The 26,075-nt window shown below is 36.2% G+C and overlaps 1 protein-coding gene across 1 annotated transcript in view; it reads right to left on the bottom strand.

Moving 5' to 3' along the window:
• LOC102732130 (solute carrier organic anion transporter family member 1B3) overlaps nucleotides 1–26,075 on the bottom strand; it is a 104,739-nt gene that overhangs the window by 74,190 nt on the left and 4,474 nt on the right. The window contains exons 2-5 of the mRNA XM_081821316.1: nucleotides 21,743–25,527; nucleotides 19,808–21,486; nucleotides 15,409–15,563; nucleotides 14,725–14,866 (exon numbers count right to left, since the gene is read on the bottom strand). Of these exons, the coding sequence (XP_081677442.1) occupies nucleotides 14,725–14,866; nucleotides 15,409–15,537 (271 nt within the window). The 5' untranslated portion in view covers nucleotides 15,538–15,563; nucleotides 19,808–21,486; nucleotides 21,743–25,527. The remainder of the gene's footprint in view (nucleotides 1–14,724; nucleotides 14,867–15,408; nucleotides 15,564–19,807; nucleotides 21,487–21,742; nucleotides 25,528–26,075) is intronic.

Raw genomic sequence — 26,075 nt, 5'->3', positions numbered from 1 at the left:
TGGGGGGATGGGTTAGCCTGGTGATGGGTATTAAAGAGGGCACATACTGAATGGAGTACTGGGTGTTATATGCAAACAATGAATCATGGAACACTACATCAAAACTAATGATGTAATGTATGGTGATTAACATAATAATAAAAACTAATGATGTAATGTATGGTGATTAACATAATAAAATTTAAAAAATGTAAAAATAAAAAAAAAACAGAAAACATGCATGGTATGATTTCAATCTTTTTGTATTTGTTGAAGCCTGATTTGTGACCTAATATATGATCTATTCTGAAGAATGTTCTATGGGCCCTTGAACAGAATGTATATTCTTTTGTTTTAGAATTGAATGTTCTGAATATATTTGTTAAGTCCATCTGGTACAGTGTGTCATTCAATGCCATTTTTCTGTATTTATTTTCAGTTTAGATGATCTGTCCATTGATGTAAGTGGGGTGTTAAAGTCCCCTACTATTACTGTATTATTATCAGTTAATTCCTTTATGATTGTTATTGTTTTATGTATTTGGTGCATCCATGGTTAGCACATAAATATTTACAATTGTTAGATCTTCTTATTGGATTTTCCCCTTTATTATGAGATAGTGCCCTTCTTTGTTTCTTGTTATAGTCTTTGTTTTAAAGTCTAGTTTGTCCGATATAAGTATTGCTACTCTGGCTTTCTTTTGACATCCATCCCTCACTTTCAATCTGCAGGTGTCTTCAGGTCTAAAATGACTCTCTTAGAGGCAGCATATAGATGGATTTTTTAAAATACATTCTGATACCCTAGGTCTTTTTACTGTTTACATTCTAAGTAATTATTGATAGATATGTATTTATTGTCATTTATCACTTCTTTTGTCATTGTTTCTGGAGATATCTTTGATCTTTTCTTATCTTTGTTACTTTTGGTCTCCTTTGCACTAAGAGTCCGTAATATTTCTTGAAGGGCTGCTTTAATGGTCATGAACTCCTTTAGTTCTTATTTATCTGGTAAACTCTTTATTTCTCCTTTTATTCTGAATGATGGTCTTGCTGGATAGAGTACTCTTGGCTGCAGATTTTTCCCATTCAGCACTTGGAATATATCATGCCACTCTCTTCTGACTTGCCAAGTTTGTTGAGAAATCTGCAACTAGCCTTATGGGTCTTCCCTTGTAAGTTAAGGACTTATTTTGTCTTCCTGCCTTTTTGTTTCTTTATCACTATATTTTGCAAATTTAATTACAATAAATCTTGGTGTTGGCCTGCTTTTGTTGATTTTGATGGGAGTTCTCTTTAACACCTGGATCTGGATATCTGTTTCCTTCCCCAGATTAGGGAAGTTTTCAGCTATTATTTCCTCAAATAAATTTGCTGTTGTGTTTTATCTGAGCTTTCTTCTGAGACTCTCCTTGCCTGTGGTGGACATTGGCTTGAATGTGGTGAGTTTTAACTAGGTGTGCTCTGGTCTGCTTATGAAATGAGGCTTGACACAGCTTCCACCAGAACCAAGGTCCTGCAGAACTCTCTGCTTGGGAGATGTGGTGTGGGCAGGGGTTTGTGCTGGTCTTCTGGGCTAGGGACCCAGAAGGGACTGGGACTGAGGCAAGTTTGACTGAGAAAAGCAGTCCTGCCAGAGTGGGGCTTGGTATAAGCAAGTTAGGCGGCCAGTGTCTGCACTGTGCTGCTTCCTGAGGGGGCTCTGTGTTTATGCGAAGGGGTGGTGGGGGTGGGGAATGGCCAGCCAGCTCCTTTGTTTCAGAGAGGTATCTCTGTGAGTTCTGTCTCTCAGGGACATGCTCCAAGAAGAGCAAATAATGTCCCTGTTGTGCGCCCTAGGCATTCTTCAGATCACTATGTCCACGCTGTGTGCCCCTGGATTGTTTGCCTGCCTTCCCTTCAGGAGCAGCACATTACCCTCTGGGCTCCCAGTGAAGCTTGCTGACCTTTAAAACTCCAAACTTTATGCCCCACTGGTTCCAAGAACTCATGAAGTTCAGCCCCTCTCATTTTCCAAGCCAATGGGCATGGGGAAAACGTTCTCCTTGTGTATTCCCCTGTGTGCTTCTCTTTCTCTTGTCCTTCTCTGTGACCACATCTCCCTCTCCTCCACAGCACCTGCAATCTGATCTGTCTCTTCCCTAAACCAGGTCTCTACACTTCCTACTTTCTTCAGTGTGACTCTTCTCTCCCTTTAGTTGTGGAGTTTGTTCTGTCCGTCTTCGGGTCAATTTCTGGAGTATTTAGGATGATTTGATAGTTATCTAGTGGTGTTCATGGGATGAGGCAAGCCTAGGGTCTTCCTACTTTGCCTCCATCTTCCTCTCCTTTGATATGTGGGGGTTTTGATCCATTTATCTGGATGGCATTGCTTTCCTCTACAGTTTATTGATCTGGCTCTAAGTTATTTCTAATTCCACCTTTCCTCTGAATGTATGGTTACAGTAACAGCTGGATAGAAGAGCCATGCTGAATGGTAGCACTGTGATAATTCTGTCTCAGTTCCCCAGCCACACCCCCTCTCAAATTATCCTTCATGAGCCAAATTCTCTGCTCCACTGCATCCTCAGGGAAGCAGTACCTAATAAAAGGACATCACAACCTCATCTTGATTCTCCTTTTGTTCAGGTACCATGTGACTAAAGACTAGTAATCAGAATAATATTTTTAAATATTAACAACCTACTCAGCCATGTAAGGAAGAGATATATTGAATTATTAAAATATTCAGACTGATAGACGGATCACCTTATATCAATTTTGCATAACCTACACCTCAACGGTTCCATGAACCCCAAAGAAAAAGAACATTTTTGTAGTATGTTAGTATTTAAGGGAAGAAGTTTATAGTTTTTGTTACATTTATCAAATGGTTCTCTGACCAAAATAGGTTAAGAAGCACTTACTGAGGATAACTGTTTTTCAATTCTTAGCTATACAGGAGAATATTTGGCATTAAAATCATGATAAACATAATACAGACTGTTATAGTGCCTCAAGGCTCTTAAAATGAGTATCAGTAATGATTATGTAGTACTTTGAAAATTTTAAATTATTTGAGCTTTCTCAATTCATTCTATTAAAATGCAACTGTGTAAGCATAACAATTATTTAGATTTTGAATAAGTGGAATTTTATGCAAGTATCTCCTTTGTCACTAATTACTATATATGACACTCTACAGAAATCAACCTCTTCAAATTTCAATCTTCTTACTGGTAAAATAGCGATATCCATGTAATCTATGCCTATTTAGGCTATGTTGGATAAAGAGACAGAAAAGTAATTGAACAGGGGACCAGTGGTTTAAATGTTTTTAAATCAGGGATTTTAGTTCTGACCTGGATTCAAACTCAGACACAATCTTGACTCTGATACAATAGTCTCCTAAATAGTCTCCCTACTCCCAAGTTTCCTCCACCAGACATTTTTTCAAGCAGCAGTCTGCATGACCCTTAAAAAAGTGTAAGTGAGGTCATGTCATTCTCCTCAAAGCTCTCCACTGGCTTCCCATCTCATTCCAAAAAGAAGCTGAAGTCATTGCCATTGTTTGCAACCTTACAGCTCAAGGTGAGGTCTGCAGACCAGCAGCATCAGCTGAAACCAAACTCTATGGGAGAGCTACTAAATCAGAATCTACGTTCTACCAAGAGCCTCAGGTCATACAAATGTCCATCAAAGTTTGAGAAACAGCCTTGATGGCTTCTCCTTTTCTCCTTTCAATTTTCCCCTTCTCATTCCACTTCAGCCACAGAGGCCTGGCCTCCCTGCAGTTCATCCACATGCCAGACTCCCTCTTGCAGCAGGAACTTTACATTTGTCATTCAGTCAGCACAAAAATCTCTCTTCCCCAGTTATCTGCAAGGATCTCCCCTTCATCTCCTTCAGTCTCTCCCAACTGTTGTCATCTTGGTGAGCCATCCCCTGACAACCCTACCTTAAACTGCAATCCTCCCTCCCCACAACATATTCTTCATGTGTCTTCAGAAAGTTATTTTTCTCTATAGGACTTAACATTACCTGGCATATTATATCATTATTTATTTGTTTATTATCTGTCTCCTCCCCATAAGATCCACGAGAGCAGAGATTTTTGTCTCCCCTCTATCCCCATTACCTAGAACAATGACCAATATGTATTTGTTAAATTCATGAATCAGATGAGCTAACACATATAAAGCTAAACACAGTTGGGGGTAGGCCCTCAATAATTGATATCCATGGTAAATATTATGTTTTGTTGGACATTAAACGTATTTCTTCTAGGCAGACAGAGTATAGTAGTCTTTCAGAAATCAAAAAGACATTTTGGACAAGTCCCCAGTTCATGCTATGAAAAGTTGAAAAGAAGTTATTACAGTAATCCTCAGTAGACAGTAAATTTCATAGGTAAAGAACTGTGCATATATATTTTTGTTTATTTCATTTTTTTCCCACAGAACTAGCCCCATTACATGGCACAGTTCCAGGAGAATGGCAGACACTAAATAATGAATAAACAAATACAATTTAAACATATATAAAGGTAGTATATAAGAATCTGTCTTTGACTCTTTGGCATCCTTGATAGCCCTAACCTGGCTGCCTGTCTGGTCTTCTGATTTTCTTGTACTAGTATTTTATATTTGTCATTAACTTGAAGTAACAAAATTATTAATCTGAATGCAACACCTTTAAGACAAACCATGGCTGGTCTCTGGTTAAAACCAGGTGGCTTAATTATCTAAGGAGGACTGATAGCAAAACTTAACAATAATGACACAGCTACTAGTTATATCAGGAAACTGTGTAAGCATTTTAGCTGTGTCATTTAATATATGCAATGCTATTATAAGCTAGGTATTATTTTTAATACCTATAATACCTATCTTTAGGATGCATCAACTGAGGCCTAGAAAGGTTAAATAACACGCCCAAGGTCATATAGAAAAGCTATTGATCCACTGCAGAATGAGTTATGTCAAGAGTCAAGGATTTATTTATCCTCTGCAACTACTTTCAGATGCTAATTTTTTTAGTAATGGAATTCTTTTTACCTCACTGAGCAAACTGTTGCATGAGGGCTCAGTGACTAGAACAGATAATAGCAGCACGGCTCTTGATCAAGCAGGGATTAGGCAGAGTGAAGACCCATTTCCTCAGTCCTCAGCCTTCTCCTTTGCCTCCTCCTTATCCATTGGCTCTGTACAGCACCTCTGCAGAACCTCAGTGATCTAAGGAAAACTTTTGCCCTGTGGAAAGGAGGTGGGATAGGCATCCAAAGAGCAGGCAGAAGTTCTAAAATCTCTCTCCAAGTAAAAATAAAGGGGCCAGGGAAACCATCCAAATAGGTAGAAAAGATCCCACACAGAGGATTCTGTGTACTACCTTTATAGATTGACCATGGAGGTAAAAATCTGTCTATATAAGTAACTTGGGATTCCAAAAAAAAGTTTGGACCATATCATACTGATGTCTCTCCAGCTCTAAAATGTCATGATGTAATGATCTGGAGTGGGCAATAAGCAAAATATGATTTGATATATAATTTTTACAATTTTCTTGCTTCAAAACCTCTAGGTAGTCACTTCTCTCAGCTGGCAACAGGTAACCATGGACAAGGAAGGCAACATGAATATGCATGAAGAAGTCAGAATACCTGTTTTAGGATTCCAGTTCTATAATAACCTTGAGAAAGTCACCAAACTCTGAAATAAAAAGATAAACAATGCTCTTCTACCTCACAGGTAAAGGTAAAATGATATAATAATGATGAAAACCTTCGGAACTACTGAAGTTGTATGCAAATACTAACAAAAGTATTAGCAGAAGTACCAAAAATAGACTTTAGGGTTAAAGAATACACACACCCTACTTCTATTGAGAAAATTCTATGAGATGGTATTTGGACACTGAATATCTATTTGAGTTGATAATATATCCTTAAGTCAATAATCTGCCAGTCAAGTTATCCAGCACATTGTCAGTAGCATTCATTCATTACCCATTTGACATCCATTTGATATTTACCACAATGTTAATTTCTTACTTATTTTACCACCACAGATAAATTATTTGAAGGAAAACATCTAGTGAAAATTTCCCTTTAATTTTTGCTGACATCGACAATAGCCTATCAAAACAATTTTTTATAGATTATTGAATTATAAGTAAAAGTGTAAGTATTCTGAAATTTTACCCAAAGGAGATGTAGCAAAAATGAGACATAATTATTACACTTTAAGCTGTGTGTCATTTTCTTAAATTTAAATAATTAATTGCAATTATAAAAAGGGAGGAATACAGTTGATGAAAGCAAGAAAAGATAATTGCTTTAGACTTACTGCTGCATGAAGAACTGAGGCATTGCAATGAGCATTGTTCCAACTCCCATGATTAGGCACCCTGTTCCGATTATTTTTGGCCTGTGAAGTTTGGCTCCAAAGTAGCTTACAAACATTATAACTAAGAGATTCCCTTGGGGTGAAGAATAAAATGTTCATCAGTTAGATAACTTAGAAAAAGTCATCAGCATAACTAAATTAACGAATGTCTATAGCAGGTCTGGCAATGTTTTGTTGTAACTAAACTGTCTCCCTACCATCTTTCCCATCCTTTGTCTTTCTTTGCTTTAATCTAAGATGACTGTTGAAATTGTCTGCATACTCATTACTTCAATTATCCATTTATCAAAATACCTTAATTATGAACACTACTACCTCAATTTCATCCACCCTAATTATTTGTCCTTTTAAAGTGTTTTATAAGTAAATCAAATTGTAGAAGGGTTCCTTTATTGCTCTCTTAAGTTTTCCTTAGTGATTTTGAAGTGAACTTTATTACTGTTTCTTCATTCATTAATATTTTCTATTAAAGTTTTTATCAGTTTCCCATTTGCTCTTGAAACATACGTTACAATATTCTTGTTTTAGCAGATATTCCTCATAGAAAAAGAAAAGCAAACACAACTATACCTCACTTTATTAAATCAAATTATGAAATTCATATTAATACTAAAATACTTTACAATTTGTTACATGCTTTTTACAAAAAGACTCAAAACAGAGGTAAAAATTACTTCACATAAGCAAACTTCAGGAATATACCAGTTATATAATCTCAATGTTTACTTATAATCCAAATTTATGAAATACAAAATTTCCATAAAATGTACCCATCTTTTAAAAAAATAATTGAAGAAATTTTTTTGAAGGTGGAAATTACATTTTTATAAAAAGTCTCTAGAGAAGCATATGATAAATTACTTTTAGTTGGTGATGGTGATGAGTGACTAAATATGCTTTAGGGAAAATATCCTCATATTTTGCTGTATACAAAAATACTGGAAGAAGGTGGTGAGGAAAACAGAAACCTTAAAAGTGCAAAATCTTGGAAGCTCCCAACAGTTTCTCATTCCATGGATCTAGGGGTAGGCCAAGAAATCTGCATTTGTAAGCTCAAATGTGCTGATGGAGATGGTTCCAGGAACATGCTTTGATAAACATTGTTTAGGATCTTAGATTTCAAAGGGCTTTTAAAGTTTCAGCTCTGCATTTGGAAGTTTTTAAAAACTGCAGTGCTAGGTAGAGTAAGAACTTAGCAACTCCCCAGCAATTGACTGTGATGGCTGATGGGTAGTGTTGCTTTGAAGCTCTCTTCAATGTTTCTAATTTTCTAGCAAGAGTATGTTTGCTTACATCTGTAAGCAATCATCTAATTTACTACTGTTTGTTCACATTGCCAGCTTTAGTCAAGTGCAAAAAGAGCAGCGATTTTTATAGCCTTGAGGACAATAATGACAGCGAGAAAATTAGCTTGCATAGTGGCTCTAGATTTTATGGTTCCAGAAAGAATTAAGCTTCTTTTAATTTTCACAATGAAAAAAAACCTTGAATATGAGATTTTTCATTTGATATTAAAGCATTTAGAAGAAATTTTGTATATTACATTGATAATTATGTCTATACTTTTGTTAATGTGTCACAATTAATAAAATACAGTGAAAGCTGACCTTCAGTTTATAATGTATCCCTGCAACCAACATCACCTACCCTGCCCAACTTGCACACCACCAACACCTCACAATAAAAGACTCATGTTTCAGGCTGTTTCTGTGTTACATTAGTGGGTATGCCAAAGACCACATAATACCACTTCAGTGTCTGTGATATCTATAGAGTTTTTTCTTTCTTTACTTAGTATCCCTTCTGAGTTCTCAGAAGATACACATAGAAAATTAATGGTGATAATCTTTAAAAAATTAAATTGGATATCAAAAATCAATTCTATTATCATAAATGAACAGATAACAAAGAGGAGGTGTGTACATACACATGTGCATGCACGCCCCCCCACACACAGAGGAATATTATGCAGCCATAAAAAGGGATGAGATCATGCCACTTGGGACAACATGGGTAAACCTGTAAGTGAAATAAGTTAGACTGAGAAAGACAAATACCATATGATTCCACTTATAAGTTGAATTTTAAAAAAACAAATGAATAAAAAAAAGCAGAATCAGAACTTTAAATACAGAGAACAAACTGAAGGTTGCCAGAAGGTAGGAATGGTTGGGCAAAATGCGTGAAGGAGAGAGGGAGATACAGGCTACCAAATTATGGAATGAATAAGTCATGGGAATAAAAGGCACAGCATAAGGAATACAGTTAATGATACTGTAATAGTGATGTGATGGAATAGATGGTAACTACACTTGTGGTGAACATAGCATAAATTATAAACTTGTCAAATCACTAAGTTGTACACCTGAAACTAATGTAACATTTTGTGTCAACTATACTCAAATTAAAAAAAAAATTAACATAAATTCAGCAAGGTTGCTGCATACAGATAACATTAGATATTAATACTGTTCCAATATTCCAGGAATTACTAAATAGGAATTGTAACAAAAAAAACTATTACTGTAAAAGCAATGATTAGAGGGAAATTCATTGCATTGAATACATATATTAGGAAAGAAGAAAAATCTAAAATCAGTTATCTAAGTTTCTACCCAGGAAACCAGAAAAAGAAGAGCCAATTAAATCTAAAGTAGGTAGAAGAAAAGACATAATAAAATTAGAGCAGAAATAAATGAAATTGAAAACAGAAACTCAGAAGAGAAAATCAGCAAAACCAAAGGTGATTCTTTGAAAAGATCAATGAAATCAATAAGCCTCTAGTCATGCTCACCAAGAAAGAAAAGAAAAAAAAAAAGAGAGAAGATACTAATTACTAATACCAGAAATGAAAGGGGAGACATCACTATAAATTTTAGGGACATAAAAAGGATAATAAAGGAGTACTATGAACATCTCTATGCTTACAAATCTGATAACCTAAATAAAATGGACCAACTACTTAAAAGACACAATCTGCCAAATCTAAGAATTAATAGACAATATGAACAGGCCTATATCTATTATAGAAGTTGAACCAATAATCAATAGCCTTCTAAAACAGAAAGCACCAGGCCCAGAAATATTCACTGGTGAATTTGACCCAGCAGTTAATGAAGAAATTATACCAATTCTCTATAATCTTTTTTGAAAAACAGAAGCAGAGGGGAAATTTCCTAAATCATTTCTATGAGGCCAGCATTACCCTAATACCAAAACCAGACAAAAAAAATCTCTATAAATCAATATCTCTCATGAACACAGGTGTAAAAATCCTCAACAAAATATTAAGTCATATTCAACAATATATAGAATTAGACTCCATGACCAAGTGGGGTTTATCCCAGGTATACAAGGCCAGTTAAACATTAGAAAATTAATTAATATAATCCAGCACATCAACAGGCTAAAGAAGAAAAATCACATGCTCATATCAATAGATGTAGAAAAAGCATTTGACCAAAATCCAACAACCATTCATGATAAAAACTCAGTAAATGCAGAAGAGAGACAAATTTCCTCAACTTGTTAAAGAACTTCTACAAAAACATACAGTTAACATCATACTTAATGATGATAAACTCAAAGCTTCCTACTAAGATCAGGTACAAAGTAAGAATGTCCCCTCTCACCATTACTTTTCATTGTACTGGGAGTTCTACTAAATATAATAGGACAAGAAAAACAAGTAAAAGTACACAGTCTGGGAAGGAAAAAATAAAACTGTCTTTGCTCCCAGAAGATATGATCATCTATATAAAAAATCCAAAAGAACTGACAAAGGAACTCCTGAAACTAATAAATGATTATAGTATGTTGCAAGATGCAAGGTTAATATACAAAAGTAAACTGCTTTTCTACATGCCAGCAATGAACAAATGGAATTGAAAAAGCATTTACTTTATCACCCCCCAAAATGATATATTTAGGTATAAATCTAATAAAATATGTACAAGATCTACATGAGAGAAACTATAAAACTCTGATGAAAGAAATCAAAGAAAAACTAGATAAATGGAGATACATTCCATGTTCATGAATAGGAAGACAGTATTGTCAAGATGCCAGTTCTATCCAACTTGTTCTATAGATTCAATGCAGTCTCAGCCAAAATCATAGGAAATTATGTTGTGGATACTGACAAAATGGTTTCTAAGCTGACAAACTGGAGAGGCAAAAGACCCAGAATAATCAACACAATACTGAAGAAAAACAAAGTTAAAGGATCGACATTACCGAACTTCAAGACATACTGTAAAGCCACATTAATCAAGACAGTATAACAGTGGTGAAAGAATAGACAAATAGATCAATGGAATAGAATTTATAGCCCAGAAACAGACCTACTTAAATATAGTTAACTGATCTTTGACAAAGGAGCAAATGTAATAAGATAGAGCAAACATAATCTTTTCAACAAATGGTGCTGGAACAACTGGACATCCTCATGCAAAAAAAATGAAGTTAGACACGGACCTTACACTCTTCACAAAAATAAAGGCAAAGAGATCACAGACCTAAATTTAAAATGCAAAACTGTAACACTTCTAGAAGATAACTTAGGAGAAAACCTAGATGACCTTAGGTTTGGTGATGACTTTTTAGATGCAATACCAAAAGCAGAATCAGTGACCAAAAAAAATTGGATAAGCTGGACTTCATTAAAATTAAAAATTTCTTTTCTGTGACAGATACTGTCAAAAGAATGAAAAGAAAGCCACAGACTGAGAGAAAATATTTGCATAAGTCATATCAGATAAAGGACAGTTATCAAAAATATACAAAGAACACTTAAAACTCAACAATAAGAACACAAACAATGAGATTTAAAAATAGGCCAAATAACTTAACAGGTCACCAAAAAAGATAAACAGGTGGCAGATAAGCATATGAAAAGACATTCAAAATCATATGACATGAGGGTACCGCAAATTGAAATGACAATGAGACACCATTACATACTTATTAGAATGGCCAAAATCCAAAATACTAAATGCTGGTGAGGGCATGGAGCAAAAAGAAGCTCATTCATTGCTAATGGGAATGCAAAATCATACAAACACTTTGGGAAACAATTTAGCAGTTTCTTACAAAACTAAACATATTTTTCCCATATGATCCAGTAGTTATGCTCCTTGGTATTTACACAAATGAGGTGAAAATGAAAATATGTCCACACAAAAACCTGAACAGGGATTTTATAGCAGTTTTATTCATAATTGCCAACACTGAAACAATCAAGATGTCCTTCAGTGGATGAATGGATAAGTAAATGAAGGCCTATCCAGAAAATGGATTATTATCTGGCACTAAAAAGAAATGAGCTATCCAGCTATGAAAAGACACACAGGAACCCCAAATGCATATTACTAAGTGAAAGAAGCCAATCTGAAAAGGCTACATACTGTATGATTCCAACTATACAACATTCTGAAAAAGGCAAAACTATGGAGACATTAAAAGCATCAGTGGATGCCAGGGCTAGGGGAAAGTTTGGATGAATAGGCAGAGCAGAGGGATTTTTAGGGCAGTGAAAGTAGTTTGCATGATACTGTAGTAATGGATACATACCATTATATATTTGTTCAATCTCATAGAATATACAACACAAAGAGTGAACCTTAATATTAACTATGGACTCTGAATGACAATAATGTTATTGTAGGTCCATCAGCTGTAACAAATGTCCCACTCTGGTGGGGGATGTTGATAATGAGAGAGGCTTTGCATTTGTGGGAGTAGGGTATATATGAAAAATTTCTGTAACTTTCACTCAATTTTGCTGTGAACACAAAATTACTCTAAAAAACAAAGTTTTTTTTGTCATTAATATTTTTATTATTGTTATGTTAATCACCATACATTACATCACTAGTTTTTGATGTAGCGTTCCATGATTCATTGTTTATGTATAACACCCAGTGCTCCATGCAGAACATGCCCTCTTTAATACCCATCACCAGGCTAACCCATCATCCCACCCCCCTCCCCTCTAGAACCCTCAGTTTGTTTTTCAGAGTCCATAGTCTCTCCTGGTTTGTCTCTCCCTCCGATTTCCTCCCTTTCATTCTTCCATTCCTGCTATCTTCTTCTTTTTTTTTTTTAACATATAATGTATTTTTTTAAAAAACAAAGTTTTTATAAAATCTATATGAAGTTGATTAAATACTAGAATGTGAAAAGCAAAACTTTTCAATATTTATAAGAATATATGGGAAAGGGGTGCCTGGGTGGCTCAGTTGGTTAAGCGACTGCCTTCAGCTCAGGTCATGATCCTGGAGTCCCAGGATCAAGTCCCACATCGGGCTCCCTGCTCAGCAGGGAGTCTGCTTCTCCTTCTGACCCTAACCCCTCTCATGTGCTTTCTCTCATTCTCTCTCTCTCAAATAAATAAATAAAATCTTAAAAAAAAAAAGAATATATGGGAAAGTATTTGAAAGAGAATATTTGGAAATACTAGGAGGTCATGATATAGAAAACTTTTTTTTTATTTTCTTAGCAGCTCTGTTGTTGTTGGAGAAAGACTTTGTTATGAAAAAATACTTGGGAAAAAAATGGAGTGTCCAGTACGTGGACATGAGATAATAATGCCAAATGATATCAGAGGATAAATGAAATTGTTCTACAAAAAAGAAGAAAGGAGAGCTAGAGACAAAGGTGGGAGTGGGTCCAGAATCCTGGAACGAAGGAGGCAAAAGGAGTAGTTTAAGATTATGGTCAGGAAACCCACTTTTATTTATTGAATTAGATACATTTTATTGTATCTAATTCAATAAATAACTTCCATCTTTGGAATGGTCTGGAAGAATGAATTTATTCTCAAGATCCTTTGTCACTTCCTGTGAAATATTAGTACTCTCTATCGAATATAGACTCTCTCAAGTTGCATCAGGACGTGGGGACCCAAGAAAAATTTGGACCATATTGTAAGACTTCGGCTCTAAAATGTTTTTATACCATAATCTAGAGTGAGCCATAATTAAAGTATCACTTGATATATAATTTTCTATCTGCTCATTTCTTCTTCTTTCTATGTGATTTAATCTTTCAATCTGTAACAGCTGCCTCTTCATACAGGTTTCTTCCTGTGATTCAGTGTGTCACTCTTACCTTGATTCAGTTTACCTTCATTCAGTTTAGGGCTATAGATAGGAGAGGCATCAAGGAATACATCAATTATCAAGGCCTATCTAGGGAATTTACACAAGGGAGTGATATAACCAGATGCTTTAGAAACTTGCTGCACAAAATATGGCCCATTTACTTAACAGCATCACATCATAGGAGAGCCTGTAAAAAGGCAGTCTTATTCCCCTTCCTAAAAGAATGAGCACCTGCATTTTTTCAAGATGGCCCAGTTGTTTGTATGCACATTAACATTTGATTAGCACTGAGCTAAGTAATCCCATTTTAGTAGGATGCTGACAGATGGATTTGGGAAGAAAACCCTAAATGTAAAAGGTTATACCTATTCATTCTTTTCATTCTTTCTGTGATATTCAGGGTAAGAACTGAAAATATACAGTATGTATTTAAAAAGTCATTGTTGCAGAGTTGAAAAATATTTCTTCACTTTTCTGAAAGTTTAAGTGAGCTGAACCTGGAGTCATTAGAGATTTTACTATATATAGTAAAGCATATATTTGAGTCCCAACAGGTAGTAAGGACCCCAGAGGCTACCATTCTGTTTACTTCGGTGAAGAATTAAAGCCTTGTAGTTTATCAAATCAGGAAGTTGTACCTGGGATTACACTCTTAAAGTACTTCCAAAACAGTAACTAAAATCACTTGGTCTTTTCAAGTGCCAAGAGGAAGTCTATAGTCAACTGCTACCCAAAGACATGTGAGAGTAGAATTTTTCTTGCCTGCCTTGCTCTACTGTTCTCGTTAATAGGATTTCTTTCTCTTCTGTGTTGACCTCTGGGCAGAAACCCCTTTTATGGTTTCACTTCTTAAATTATTACAATAAATATTTGTAGAACCCATCTGAATTCTTCCAAATTTTGAATCACAGGGCTGTCAGGATATAGGACTCTTCTTGTAACAACACTTCCTAAATACTTCTAACTTAAAATCCTAAATAGCACCTCACCCTCTCCTCCAAGAAAGTCTCTCACTCTGATTGGAAACTCTAAATTGTGTGACTCATACAGTGTTGAACACCTGGGGCAGCAAATTTATTGTTGGTTGCTTGGGAAGAACAAATTGCCTCTACTGTTAACATAAGGTCCTAGCAAATTCTGTCTCAACAAGAATTTACAGATAGACTCTGATCCTAACAGACAAGAGAATGCAGCAAGGATGTCATTTAGTCATGCCTAGAAGACATGTAAAAGTAAAACCAGGCATCAGCAATACCTACCAATTTCAAAACTACCATCAATAACTCCCACCATTGAAGAAGGGATATCAAACCTTCTCTCTATCTGAGTGATGGTGCTCTTCAGGTAGCCTTCTGCCAATGCTTTGGCAAAGTAGACGAAAGACAAGGCACCCAAAAATACCTGGAAAATAGGACAAGTCACACTTAATCTGACTCCAGCTTGACACACAAGTGGAAACTTAACTAAATAAAGTCAAAATTTTCATTTATAAAATGGGAATGATATGGATGTTTTATGGATTAAATATTATAACTATACTTAGCATAATATCTGGTACATGGTAAAAATTGAATAAATGTTAGTTTCTTTCCTCTCTTATTTCAGTTTAAGAGGCGCATTCAAATGAGTCCAGAGAGTAATATTTACGAATTTAACCTACATGGTAGGGAGAGATGGATTTCACTGTCTGGTAAAGTGTAGTTTTAATAAATTGCACCTAAGTTCACTTTTTAAAAAGGGAAAAAAATTCTTGCTTCTAGCTACATATGGGAAATATGTAATTGCACAGAAATATGAATTATGAAATTGCATAGCACATATCTGGATGGAGAGTCAACAACATAGCTTCCACCTAATTCGTGTTTTTTTCCTCCCACCTAATTCTTTGTTACTCTTTCGTTCACTACTTATGGTTGTTTGTTTACCATTTAATTGTTTGTTACCTTCAGTTTACCACAGCATCGTTGTTTCTCCTTTGGGGAAGAATATTCTGTTTTAAAGGAAGATCGCCCGACAGGTTGCATTGAACTTTTGCAGAATAACTGGATATTTTCTTTGGATGAAGTGTCCATTATGAAAATATTCCTTGACTCTGATCCTGTCGAAGTTGATTTCAAAAGTAAAAAATAAAAACAAAAATTAATTTGAATCCACCATTTATTAAATAATGTTTTTATTTCACAGTAGATCATGATGCTGGGGACATGATTTGATGTGAAGCTACCTTATTTTACCACAGTAAGTTGGCAAAGTTTTTCAATTAAAATTGACCAGTATATTTGATTAACTAATCCAGCTATGGGGACTCTCTAGCCAGCATTCTTTCCCAATCCCTACAGCTTAAACCTCATTATGGCAAAGAATAAGTTTAAATGTTGCTTTTGGAATAAATAATGAGGCAGAATTTTGCTAACTTTGTGGTCTTGCCAGCTTAAACTAGAAGCAAGCAGGAAAGGAAGAGGAATTCAAACATTTGAATATTGATTCATGAAAACTGTCATTAAAGCCTTCAAATCTATCCTAACAGAATGGGTAGAAAAGACTGATGCCCATTGTAGATCCCTGTAGCACACTGCAATTCCTATAGGTGTGCAGCATCCAAAGAAAGGTATAAATTATGGCAAAAAAAGAAGAGGACCAATTTATGTATCATTTTAGTTTGACAGATACAGAAGCAGCACGATTTGTGCCACAGACTTACATTTAATTCAGGCAAAAATTACTTTAACCTGCCTTGAAGTAAGAAAGATGGCCTCCCTTCCTATGTTTAATTTCCCATCCGCCCATCCTTACCAAGCCCTGGACAGATCCACATACTCTGAACCTATTTTCTCCCTATTCATATCAGTATTTACATGTCCCATGGCCTACTTCTTTAGGGTTTTGCATGGCTCAGTGCCTGCCTGAAAAAGTAATGTAAGTGAAGAGATTAGAAAACAAAATAACTTCTGGATCACCCTAATATTTATCAAATGATACATTTGCATGTTAATAGAAATCTCCTATATTTTTATCACACTAATTAAAGGAATAACATTATGAGTAAAATTTAATGTACTGTGGTAGTAACTTAGGCTTATTCTGCCTATCTGCTTTGACTTTATGTAATCCTTTTTTTTTTTTGACTTTATGTAATTCTTATTCTGTGTTTACTAAACCTCATCCTTCACAGTTTGAATTCATAGATAATTTCTCAAAACTGAAAAATCAATTTATTTTGAAATATTTAACTAAATATCAAAAGAAAGACCTGAACAATTAAAAGTGGAGGAGATTCCTCCAGGGAGTAGCAAATGAGTTGAGAGGGGTATAGCAAGGGCCTGTGTAAAAAAAAAAAAAAAGATTTTTAGATTATTTGATTTTTAGATTATTTGATACATAAATTTAACTTTTAAAAAATGGGCAAAAGAGAGTCAAATGAAATAGAAAAAAGTTAAAAACCAAAGAACTAAAGTAAGCAAAGAGCAGAAAATGCTAAGCGAGATCAAAAGACAAAGACACAGAATATAATATTAGTGAGCTCTAAACACAGATGTTTAAAAGTATAAAACATAAAAATTATGCACAATATATAGAAATAACTTTAAAGTCTCGACCAAATAGATAGTTTTCTAGCAAATATTAATTACCTGTATTAATACAGACCGGAAGAGAAAAATAGCCAAGGAAGACATTAACAAAAATACTCTAAAACGATCCCCTAAACAAAACTAGTAAGGATAAATGATGTAACAGGAGTGCTTTATCAAGGGATATCCTTCAAGGAGAAAATAGTAGGTAACTGAAACATGATAAAAATCTCTATTCATTTTAAAAAGTCACAATTATTTTGATAATAAAATCTCATTAAGATAGTACAAGAAAAACACTTCATATGAAATTTAGAGATGCTAAAATTTTAAATAAAATACTAGCAAATCCAAATGAATTTATATTCTTGAACTAAGATCTAGTTTAAAATGTAACAATTAATATTAGGAACTTTATTCACCTAAATCATCACAATAAAAATTCAACATGTTATAGAGGTATATCAAAACATCGCATTGTGTGACATGAATTTATATAATCTTTATTTGTCAATCACATCTCAGTAAAGCTGGAAAAAAAAAGGAATTCGAAGTAAAAAATAATAAAATCTCAGTAGATGCAAAACATCAGATGATAAAATTCAACATCCATTCCTGATTTTTAAAAAAACAAATTCTAAGAAACTAAGGACATAGAAATTCTTCTTTACCATCTCTCTAATACCTATGGCCAACGTTGTACGTTCACTGAGTCACTGAAACTAGTTGTCCAGAACAATATTTTTCAGAACAATGAAAAGGGAGTTTGAGAAACACTGGGTTATGCAATGTTAAATAGGTTTCTAACTAAAAGACTACTGAGTACCTTTAATTAAACTGCTAGAGACCCACTGCTAATAATAATAATAAATAATAATAATAAGTCAAAACAACTAAATGACCTAAATGTCTAACAAATTATGGTCTTATTCATGCAATGAAATCTTTTGAAGCCATTAGAAATTAGTAAAAAGAAGTAAATATAGCTATATAGACTATGTTTATTATAGAGCTGATTTTTAAAATCTATGGTATAAAACAATATATATAATACTCTATTTTATAAAAGAAGCACACATTTTCACATGTGTATATGCATAGAAACAAAGTTTCAGAAAGTCTTTAAAGAAAAAGTTAACACATTATTCCTGGTTGGTGACAATGCAGATAATGTTTTCAAAAATGTTTTGTGTGTCTATATTTTCTCATTTTTCTATAATGAACATATAAAAATATTTTAAATATTAAAGGTATAAACATATCACCAAGCTAGAAATATATACCAGAAAAATTTTAAATACCATTCAAATTGACCTACTATTTCAGGGGTTCAGTATATTATTTCTGGCCAATCATAATAAAAAGCCAGTGGACAAAAACATGCAAATTAATTCTTTAATAATTAAATATACTATCACTACACTAAATGTATCTTTAAAAGATTCGAAGGGTGACAACCAGAATGCTAATGCTAAAGAGAAAAACAATCATGTTGAAAACAATATGAAAAACTTGAGACACATTGTCTCTTATACTTGGAGGTGATCATACAAAAATCACTCTACCTAGAATCCAGAAGTGATAACAAAAATAAGAGAACTATCACCATCCTAGATGATGTTGTGTTAGGGCAAAACAGCATTCAGCTTAAAACACTGACACTGCAGATTTTTACTGAAAATAGAATTTCATCTTGATGGCTAATTTGCATATCATCTCAAGGATAATATGTTTCAAGGAGGCTATGTTTATGAGCATTGAGCTTTTCATTCCTCTGTGAAAAGAAGGGGAAGGAGAGCTCAAAGACTTGAATGGAAAGATCTTCCAGATTCTCTCTCTCTCCCCCCATTCATTTGCAGTTTCAGAAGTAGAGCAAGAGCACACAGTTATTGAGAAGGATTTGCATTTGGCAAATCCTTAACTGTTCTCCCACCACTTGAACAGATTCCACCAGGAAAAGAGTTATGGCAAAGTTTTCATCCAACAGCCTGGGTAAGAGTGTATCTTATGCTGGAGGCCATGGAAAAAGAAGCCAACCAGTTTTTCTCTATTTCTCTTAAAAAAAAAGAAAATTGAATTCTGTTCATATGGGTTTGAAAATCAATCTCCCAGTCTTTAAAGAGCACAGACAGCCTAGGAAGGTTGTAACTGGATCATGCAGATGCCCTGAACCTCTTGTCCGTGATCCTGTGACATAGATTCCATCCACAGTCAAACCTTAAAGACTGCCAGAGAGCAAGTCAGAAAGCAGCCACCCTCTTCTCTTAGTCATCCACACCCACGTGAGGAAAACCTCTGCACTAGCTTGTCTTCTGGGCACCAAGTAATCTCATGGTACTTGCGAACAAGGAGTGTGTGTTAAGAAAGCTGAACCCTGCCTCCCTCCCCCGCCCCACCCCATACAACTAACTGTGTCAGATTCAGATTGAATAAGTACTATTTCTGTGCCAGGTGAATGATATACCTTTTGCTAATCCTTAAAACAACTCACCAAGGTAAGCATCAGAATCCCCATTTTATAGAAAATGATACAACTCAGAGTGACTGGTCAAGAACTACCCAACTAGTAAGTTATGAGAGTCAAAATTTGAACCCAGATCTGAATTGATCTGACTTTAACCAGGGTCCTTTAACCTAACAAGGGCCACAACAACTTTGACGGTGGGTATGGATAAGACGAGTGCCGTGCAGAACTGAAGGGCTGATTAGCCTCTCTCCTATGAGAATCGGACGTGATAGTCACAAAACCGGAAAGCAGAGAACTAAATCTTACCTGGAGGTGGAGATCAAAGACAGCCAATTCCTCCCAATGTGCTCAGCGAGGGGCTGGACCCCACTCCCCACAGATTGAAAGAGAAAACTGGGGTGAATTCTACAGCAGCTCTGAGCAGTTTTGCCAGGTGAGGAGAGCCTGGATGGACACAGACAGAGCAAATTAGGGGAAAGAAAAGAGGAAGGGCATGGTCTCACCCCTGGGCAATTTCGACTCTTTCCTCTTTCCTCCTAGCCTCTTTTCTCTGGCAGTCTGCAGAAAAGCCACTGACGTGCATCTCAGCTCCCAGGGCACAGAGAGAGCTGAAGCTTTTGAGCCATTTCTTTGCAATTTGCTGCAAGTTTAAGGCCACACGTGATAAAGCTTTCTGTATGAGAGAGAGTGAAAGGAGAAAAGACCACTTGTGATCTTACTTGCTGATTCCCAGAAACACAACTCTGCAGGGGGCAGAGGGGAAGGGAACAGAAGCAGGAGGAGGGGCGGAAGTTTGTAACAAAGATCCCTCCTTCTCCTTCCAAAAAGTTTTTAAGCCAGCTGCTCCTTGAGGACATCACTGGGATCCTTCTATTTAAAAAAAAAAAAAAAAAAAAGGCTCATAGGCTAAATCTCTGCGTGGTTTCTTTTCTCGTTGGGATTCTAGAATCTTAGGGACTGCGTGTACCAGGTCAGGATCAAGGCTCTGCAGAGTTCTCTCTAGAAAGGGTCAATTCTCAGACACATGATCAGTTGCTCATATCCAATTTATAACGGTCTAATAGAAAAAAAGAAAAACACTGAATTTTTGGCATCCACTTGTTTATTCTATCTAAATTCCAAGGAGAGAGAACTCCTTGCGCTTAAAAATTCTACAATTATAATAAATTCTTTTCCCAAGAGTACCATTTTAGGAGATTCTGAGCAGTATTAGCTTGCATTTGGTTTATAGGAATAAATGAATTTGCTACCAGTATTACCCAAGATCCACCTTATTCCTAAATGGCTGTGACTCTGGCCTGGTCACTAAACTTTACTGAATCTCAACTTCATAAAGCAGAATTTTTATTAAAATCAAAACAAAACACATTCATAGGGTTGTTTTAAAGATTTAATGATATGATATACTCAAAAGTATATTTCAAATAACAAAGCACCAAATGACTGGAAAGTATCATCATTACATGTATAATTTCAGTTCACACAATGGTAAGGATCATTAACCAATAATCAAATATGATTATAAGCACATCTTACTACTAAAAGAAAAAAAGGATACAAGGAAAATAAAAAGAAAATAATAAATCTTACAAAGAAGCAATGGTGCATTCAGACTCTGAAAGACCAAATATTTTATTTTAGCAATCAAACCGGCCTTTGCTAGTGAGCAAGCATCACAATAGGTCTTACACTTTTTAGTGCGTCTAACAGGTGGCCATTGGTACATTTAAGGGGAAACAGTGTTTACTATCCTCACCGAGAAATGCGGTTCTCCCCTGAGAGTGTAATTTGGCCTACCCCCAATTTGCTCAAGTTCACTCTCTATCATGGTTCCTCTTCTGACCGCTTGAGTCCACAGTTCATGTTACAGTTTTGAATGTACATAATACTTACTTTACATAATAGTCAGAGCTTCTCATGTATATAGCCCTGCATTGGACTGTATCCTACTTCCATACTGTAGACCACAGGTCAGCAAACTTTTCCTGCAAAGGGCCAAAGAGTAAATATTTTAGGTTTTGCCGACCATATAATCTCTATCAAAACCACTCAACTCCACCATTGTGGTGAGTAATTAACCATAAATGAACGAGTTTCCCAGGGCTGCAATAACAAAGTATCACAACCTGGGTGGCTTAAAGCAGCAGAACTTTATTATCTCAGTTCTGGAGGCTAGAAGTCCAAACTCAAGGTGTCAGCAAAGCCATGCTCCCTCTAAAACCTACAGGGATCCTTCCTTACCTCTTCTACCTTCAGCGCTTGCTGATAATTGTGGGCATTGCTTGGCTTGTAGATTTATCGTTTCAATCTCTGCCTCTATTGTCACATGACCATCTTCTCTTGTGTGTCTCTGTCTTCTCCTGTTCTTAAAAGGACACCAGTCATAGTTTATTAGGACCCATTCCAGTGACCTCATCTTAACTTGATCACATCTACAAAGATCCTATTTCCAAATAAGGTCACATTCACTGATACAGGGGGCTAGGATTTCAACTTTTTTTGGGGGGGGGGCACAATTTAACCCAGAACATTCATATTGTCTTTTCTCTCCTTACCTGAGTTTCATGCAATTTTTTTAATCACTCACTTCTATAGCGCAATGGTGCATTCCTTTGTCCATTGGTTAATTTGTTGTTCTTCCTTGGCAAACCATAGCTGGGCTAATTCAACTTCCTGTCTACTCTGTGTTTACATCCAACTATTTTCAATACTTGAAGAAAAACTCACTAACATGCCCTCAGGGCTTATCTTAAACTCATGACCTCTAACCTCGTTGGGTCTTAGAGGCATTGTTAAATATACCTTTTAATAACCTAATCACTTTCCCTTTCTCCTGAATGATTTCCTCAAACTTTTCTTCCCCCCAACTTTCATTATCAACTGATGACCTTGCTTAGGGAACTCACTGATGAAATTCTAAAAATCAGGAAAGAAATACTGTATTCTGCTCTCACCACATTTACTCCCCACCTGCATGTGTATTCATATTATTTGTCTTCTTTCTATTCTTATGGATGTATGGTCCATGTTTCTAAGACTACTCTTTCATCTGTACTCCTTAGCTAAAATTCCTCTTCTCTATTTCTTGTCTCACCAGTTCTGTTTTTTGCTCCCACCATTCTACCACAACTGCTTTTGTCAATAATATCAAAGACCTTCACATTAATAAATCCAGTGATCAATTTCCAGACTTCATTTTAATTGATCTATTAGCAGAATTGTGTACCACTGATTGTGCCATTTTCTTTGACCCATTTTTTTTCACCCAGTTTTTGGAACCCCACACTCCCTTACTTTTCCTCCTGCCTCAGTGGTCATTTTCTGTTAATATCCATTGCCACAGCACTGCACAGTTCAGTCCTTGGAATATCTTCTTTGCTCTACCTACACTTACTCCCTTATGACCTCATCCAGGCTTATCACTTAAAGTGTCATTTATAATTTAAGTTGAATGAGGTTAAGAAAAACTTTGTAGTTCCATGTTGGAACTAGGAGTTTTCAGTCTGAGTAATACATATCCCAGATCTCTGCACTGAAAAGGCCTAGAAACTCATTGCTGGTGGGAATGTAAAATGGTACACACACTTTGGAAGAGGGTTTGGTGGTTTTTTATAAAACTAAGCATATTCTTCTCATATGATCCAGCAATCACACTTCTTGGTATTTACCCAAAGGAGTTGAAAACGTATGTCTACTCAAAAACCTATACACAGATGTTTATAGCAGCTTGGAATGCTGAAACTTGGAAGCAATCATGATGTCCTTCAGCAAGTAAATAAACAAACAGTGGTCCATCCAGACAGTGGAATATAATTCCATACTAAAAAGAAATGAGCTACCCAGCCATGAAAAGACATGAAGGAAATTTATTTATTTTTTAAAATATTTATTTATTTTAGAGAGACAGCACAAGCACAAGTGGGAGGGGCAGAGGGAGAGAGAATCTCAAGCAGACTCCTCACTGAGCGTGGAGCCCGATGCAGGACTGGATCTCAGTACCCTGAGATCATGACCTGAGCTGAAGCCAAGAGTCAGATGCTTAACCAACTGTGACACCCAGGCACCCCAACATGGAGGAACTTTAAATGCAAATTACTAAGTGAGAGAAACTAATCTGAAAAGGCTACATTACATACTGTATGTTTCCAACTCTAGGACGTTCTGGAAAAGATAAAACTATGGAGACAGTGAAAGACCAGTGGTGGTCAACGGTTAGGGCTGGGGTGATGAATAGGCAGAGCACAGAGGATTTTTTAAGGCAATGAAAATACCCTATATGATACCATAATGATGAATACATGTCATGATACATTTGTCCAAACCCTTAGAATGTACACCACCAAGAGTAAACCCTAAGGTAAATAATGGACTTTGGGTGATTTATGATGTGTTCATAAATAGTTCATAAGTGGTAACAACTATACCACTCTGATAGGGATATTGATAATGAGGGAGGCTGAGTGTATGGGAGCAGGGTGTATATGAGAAATCTCTATACCTTCCCCTCAATTTCATTGTAGGCATGAGCTTCCATTATGTAGAATAACTGTGTGGCCCATATGCCTTCTTTATCTTCACTGTGTTCCTTATCCTACTCATAATTTGTGTAAGACAGAATTATAGCCCCCAAAGATGTCCACCCCATCATCCCCAGAAAATTGTAAATATGTTAAGTTACATGGCAAGAGAGACTTTTCAAAATGTAATTCAAGATCTTAAAGTAGGGAGATCGTTTTGGATTCTTTGGGCCCAATATAATCACAAGAGCCTTTAAAAGCAGAGGCCATTCTCTAGCTGGAGACAGAAAGGATGTAGCAGAAGTGAGAAAGTCTTACAGTCTAAGAAGGAATCATGTGACATTGCCGGTTTAAAGATGGGACTGGTGAACAAAACAATGCCTGGAGAAAGGAAATGGCCTGAAGAAGCTGAGAGAGGTTCCCAGGGGCCAGCCGGCAAGGAATAGGGGCCTCAGTCCTCTAACCCAAGGAACTCCATTCTGCCAACAACCTAAGCGAGTTCAGAAGCGGATTCTAGAGACTTCAGGGAAGATGGCAAACATCTGATTTCAATCTTGTGAGAGACCAGAAGCAGAGTCCAGCCAAGTCCGTCTGGACTTCCACCTGGCCGAGCTGTGAGCGAATAGGTTTGCATTGTTTGAAGTCACCAAGTTTGTGGTAATTTATTACAGCAGAAATAGAAAACGAATACATCATCGTTAACTACTTCGAAGTCTCTGAAGACTAGGCCTTCTATGAATTCACCTTTAGCATCTGGCAGGGAAAAGTCAGTCAAATTGACAATAGAGCAAGGAGCCGTTGTACCTCCTGAGTGCTAACGACAAAGTATGAAGCGATATGCTCCCCCCAACCCCACCACACACACAAACGCATACCCATCCAGCTCTGACTGGTCCCAAGAGGCCAAAAGATCCCAGACAGCATGGGCAGCTGGACAGTTCTTCAAATCTGACAGATTTCAGCAGAAGTGGACCTTGGGCTCCTTTCCTAAGCCAGCAATGATGTCAGAAGGAATGATCAGGACATGAAGTAGCTTCAGGATTAAAGAAGCTTAAATTTATCCTAACAAGTGGAAGATTTTCTAATTATTTAAGAACTGATTTTCTTTCTTTTTTCTTTTCATTGGTTAGGGTGCATCCATATCCCAAGCTCCACCTCATATGGTTTAGCAGGCATAGAGGTGATCTGTAGAGCTGAGCCAGGACACACTGAATTGATCTAGGAGGCTTTCTACTGCCATCCCTTTGCTCTGGCCTGAATCTCAGGATCCATTGGAAAGATACATATATCATCACCTCTCTTACCCTACCATGTGAATTAACTTTTCCTTACCTAAAACAAGTTTGACTGCACCTAATTGCAGGAAGGAGATGAAGGATCAGTCAGGAATAGCCAGATGTTGCCTTCCTTCCACTGAGGACCATAGCATCACTGTAAGAGGATAGCCCTGGGCGAGGGATAAGATTCACATCTCGAGAAGATATTGTCAGTCTTGCTCCTTTGTGCTGTCTGTGGTTGGAAGAGTGTGTGTGTACACAAAGGAAGAAAGAAAATATGAGTATACAGTTTGTGTATATACTCCACTGATATAATTTGCCCAAGACATAGAAATATAAATGATAGATGGTTAGTTATTTGGTAGGGGATAGTTTTGGACCAGAGGGAAGAAAGCTATGAATACACCAAACATAGGAGCAGGGATTTTGTCTAATAGGTAAAGGGGAAATCTGTATGTGTAAGCTTGAAGAATTAATCCTCGAGAACTTTGGGTAGAAATCACATTTTGCTTTTGTTTCTGAGGACTCCATGTCTGAGTTAACTAAAACACTCTGTCTTGAATCCTTCAAAGTCTTCGAAAGCTTTCAAATACGTGGAACAAAAATAATTCTGAGTCTTTACAACCAAATATCCCATGTATTGGGCATCGACAGACAGTCTTTATAGGATAAATTGTACTATTTATAGGCTAAAGGGCTGAACTGCTTATTTTATAGGATTCTGAGGCTAAATGCCAGAAATCCAGGGATCTTGGTTATGGTGTTGACTATTTGATTAAA

Source organism: Leptonychotes weddellii, chromosome 5 (genome assembly GCF_054177405.1).
Source record: "Leptonychotes weddellii isolate Sample4059 chromosome 5, ASM5417740v2, whole genome shotgun sequence".
Taxonomy (NCBI): Eukaryota; Metazoa; Chordata; class Mammalia; order Carnivora; family Phocidae; genus Leptonychotes; species Leptonychotes weddellii.
The sequence above is the reverse complement of the archived record's forward strand: the minus strand, read 5'-3'. Positions and strand labels throughout refer to the sequence as shown.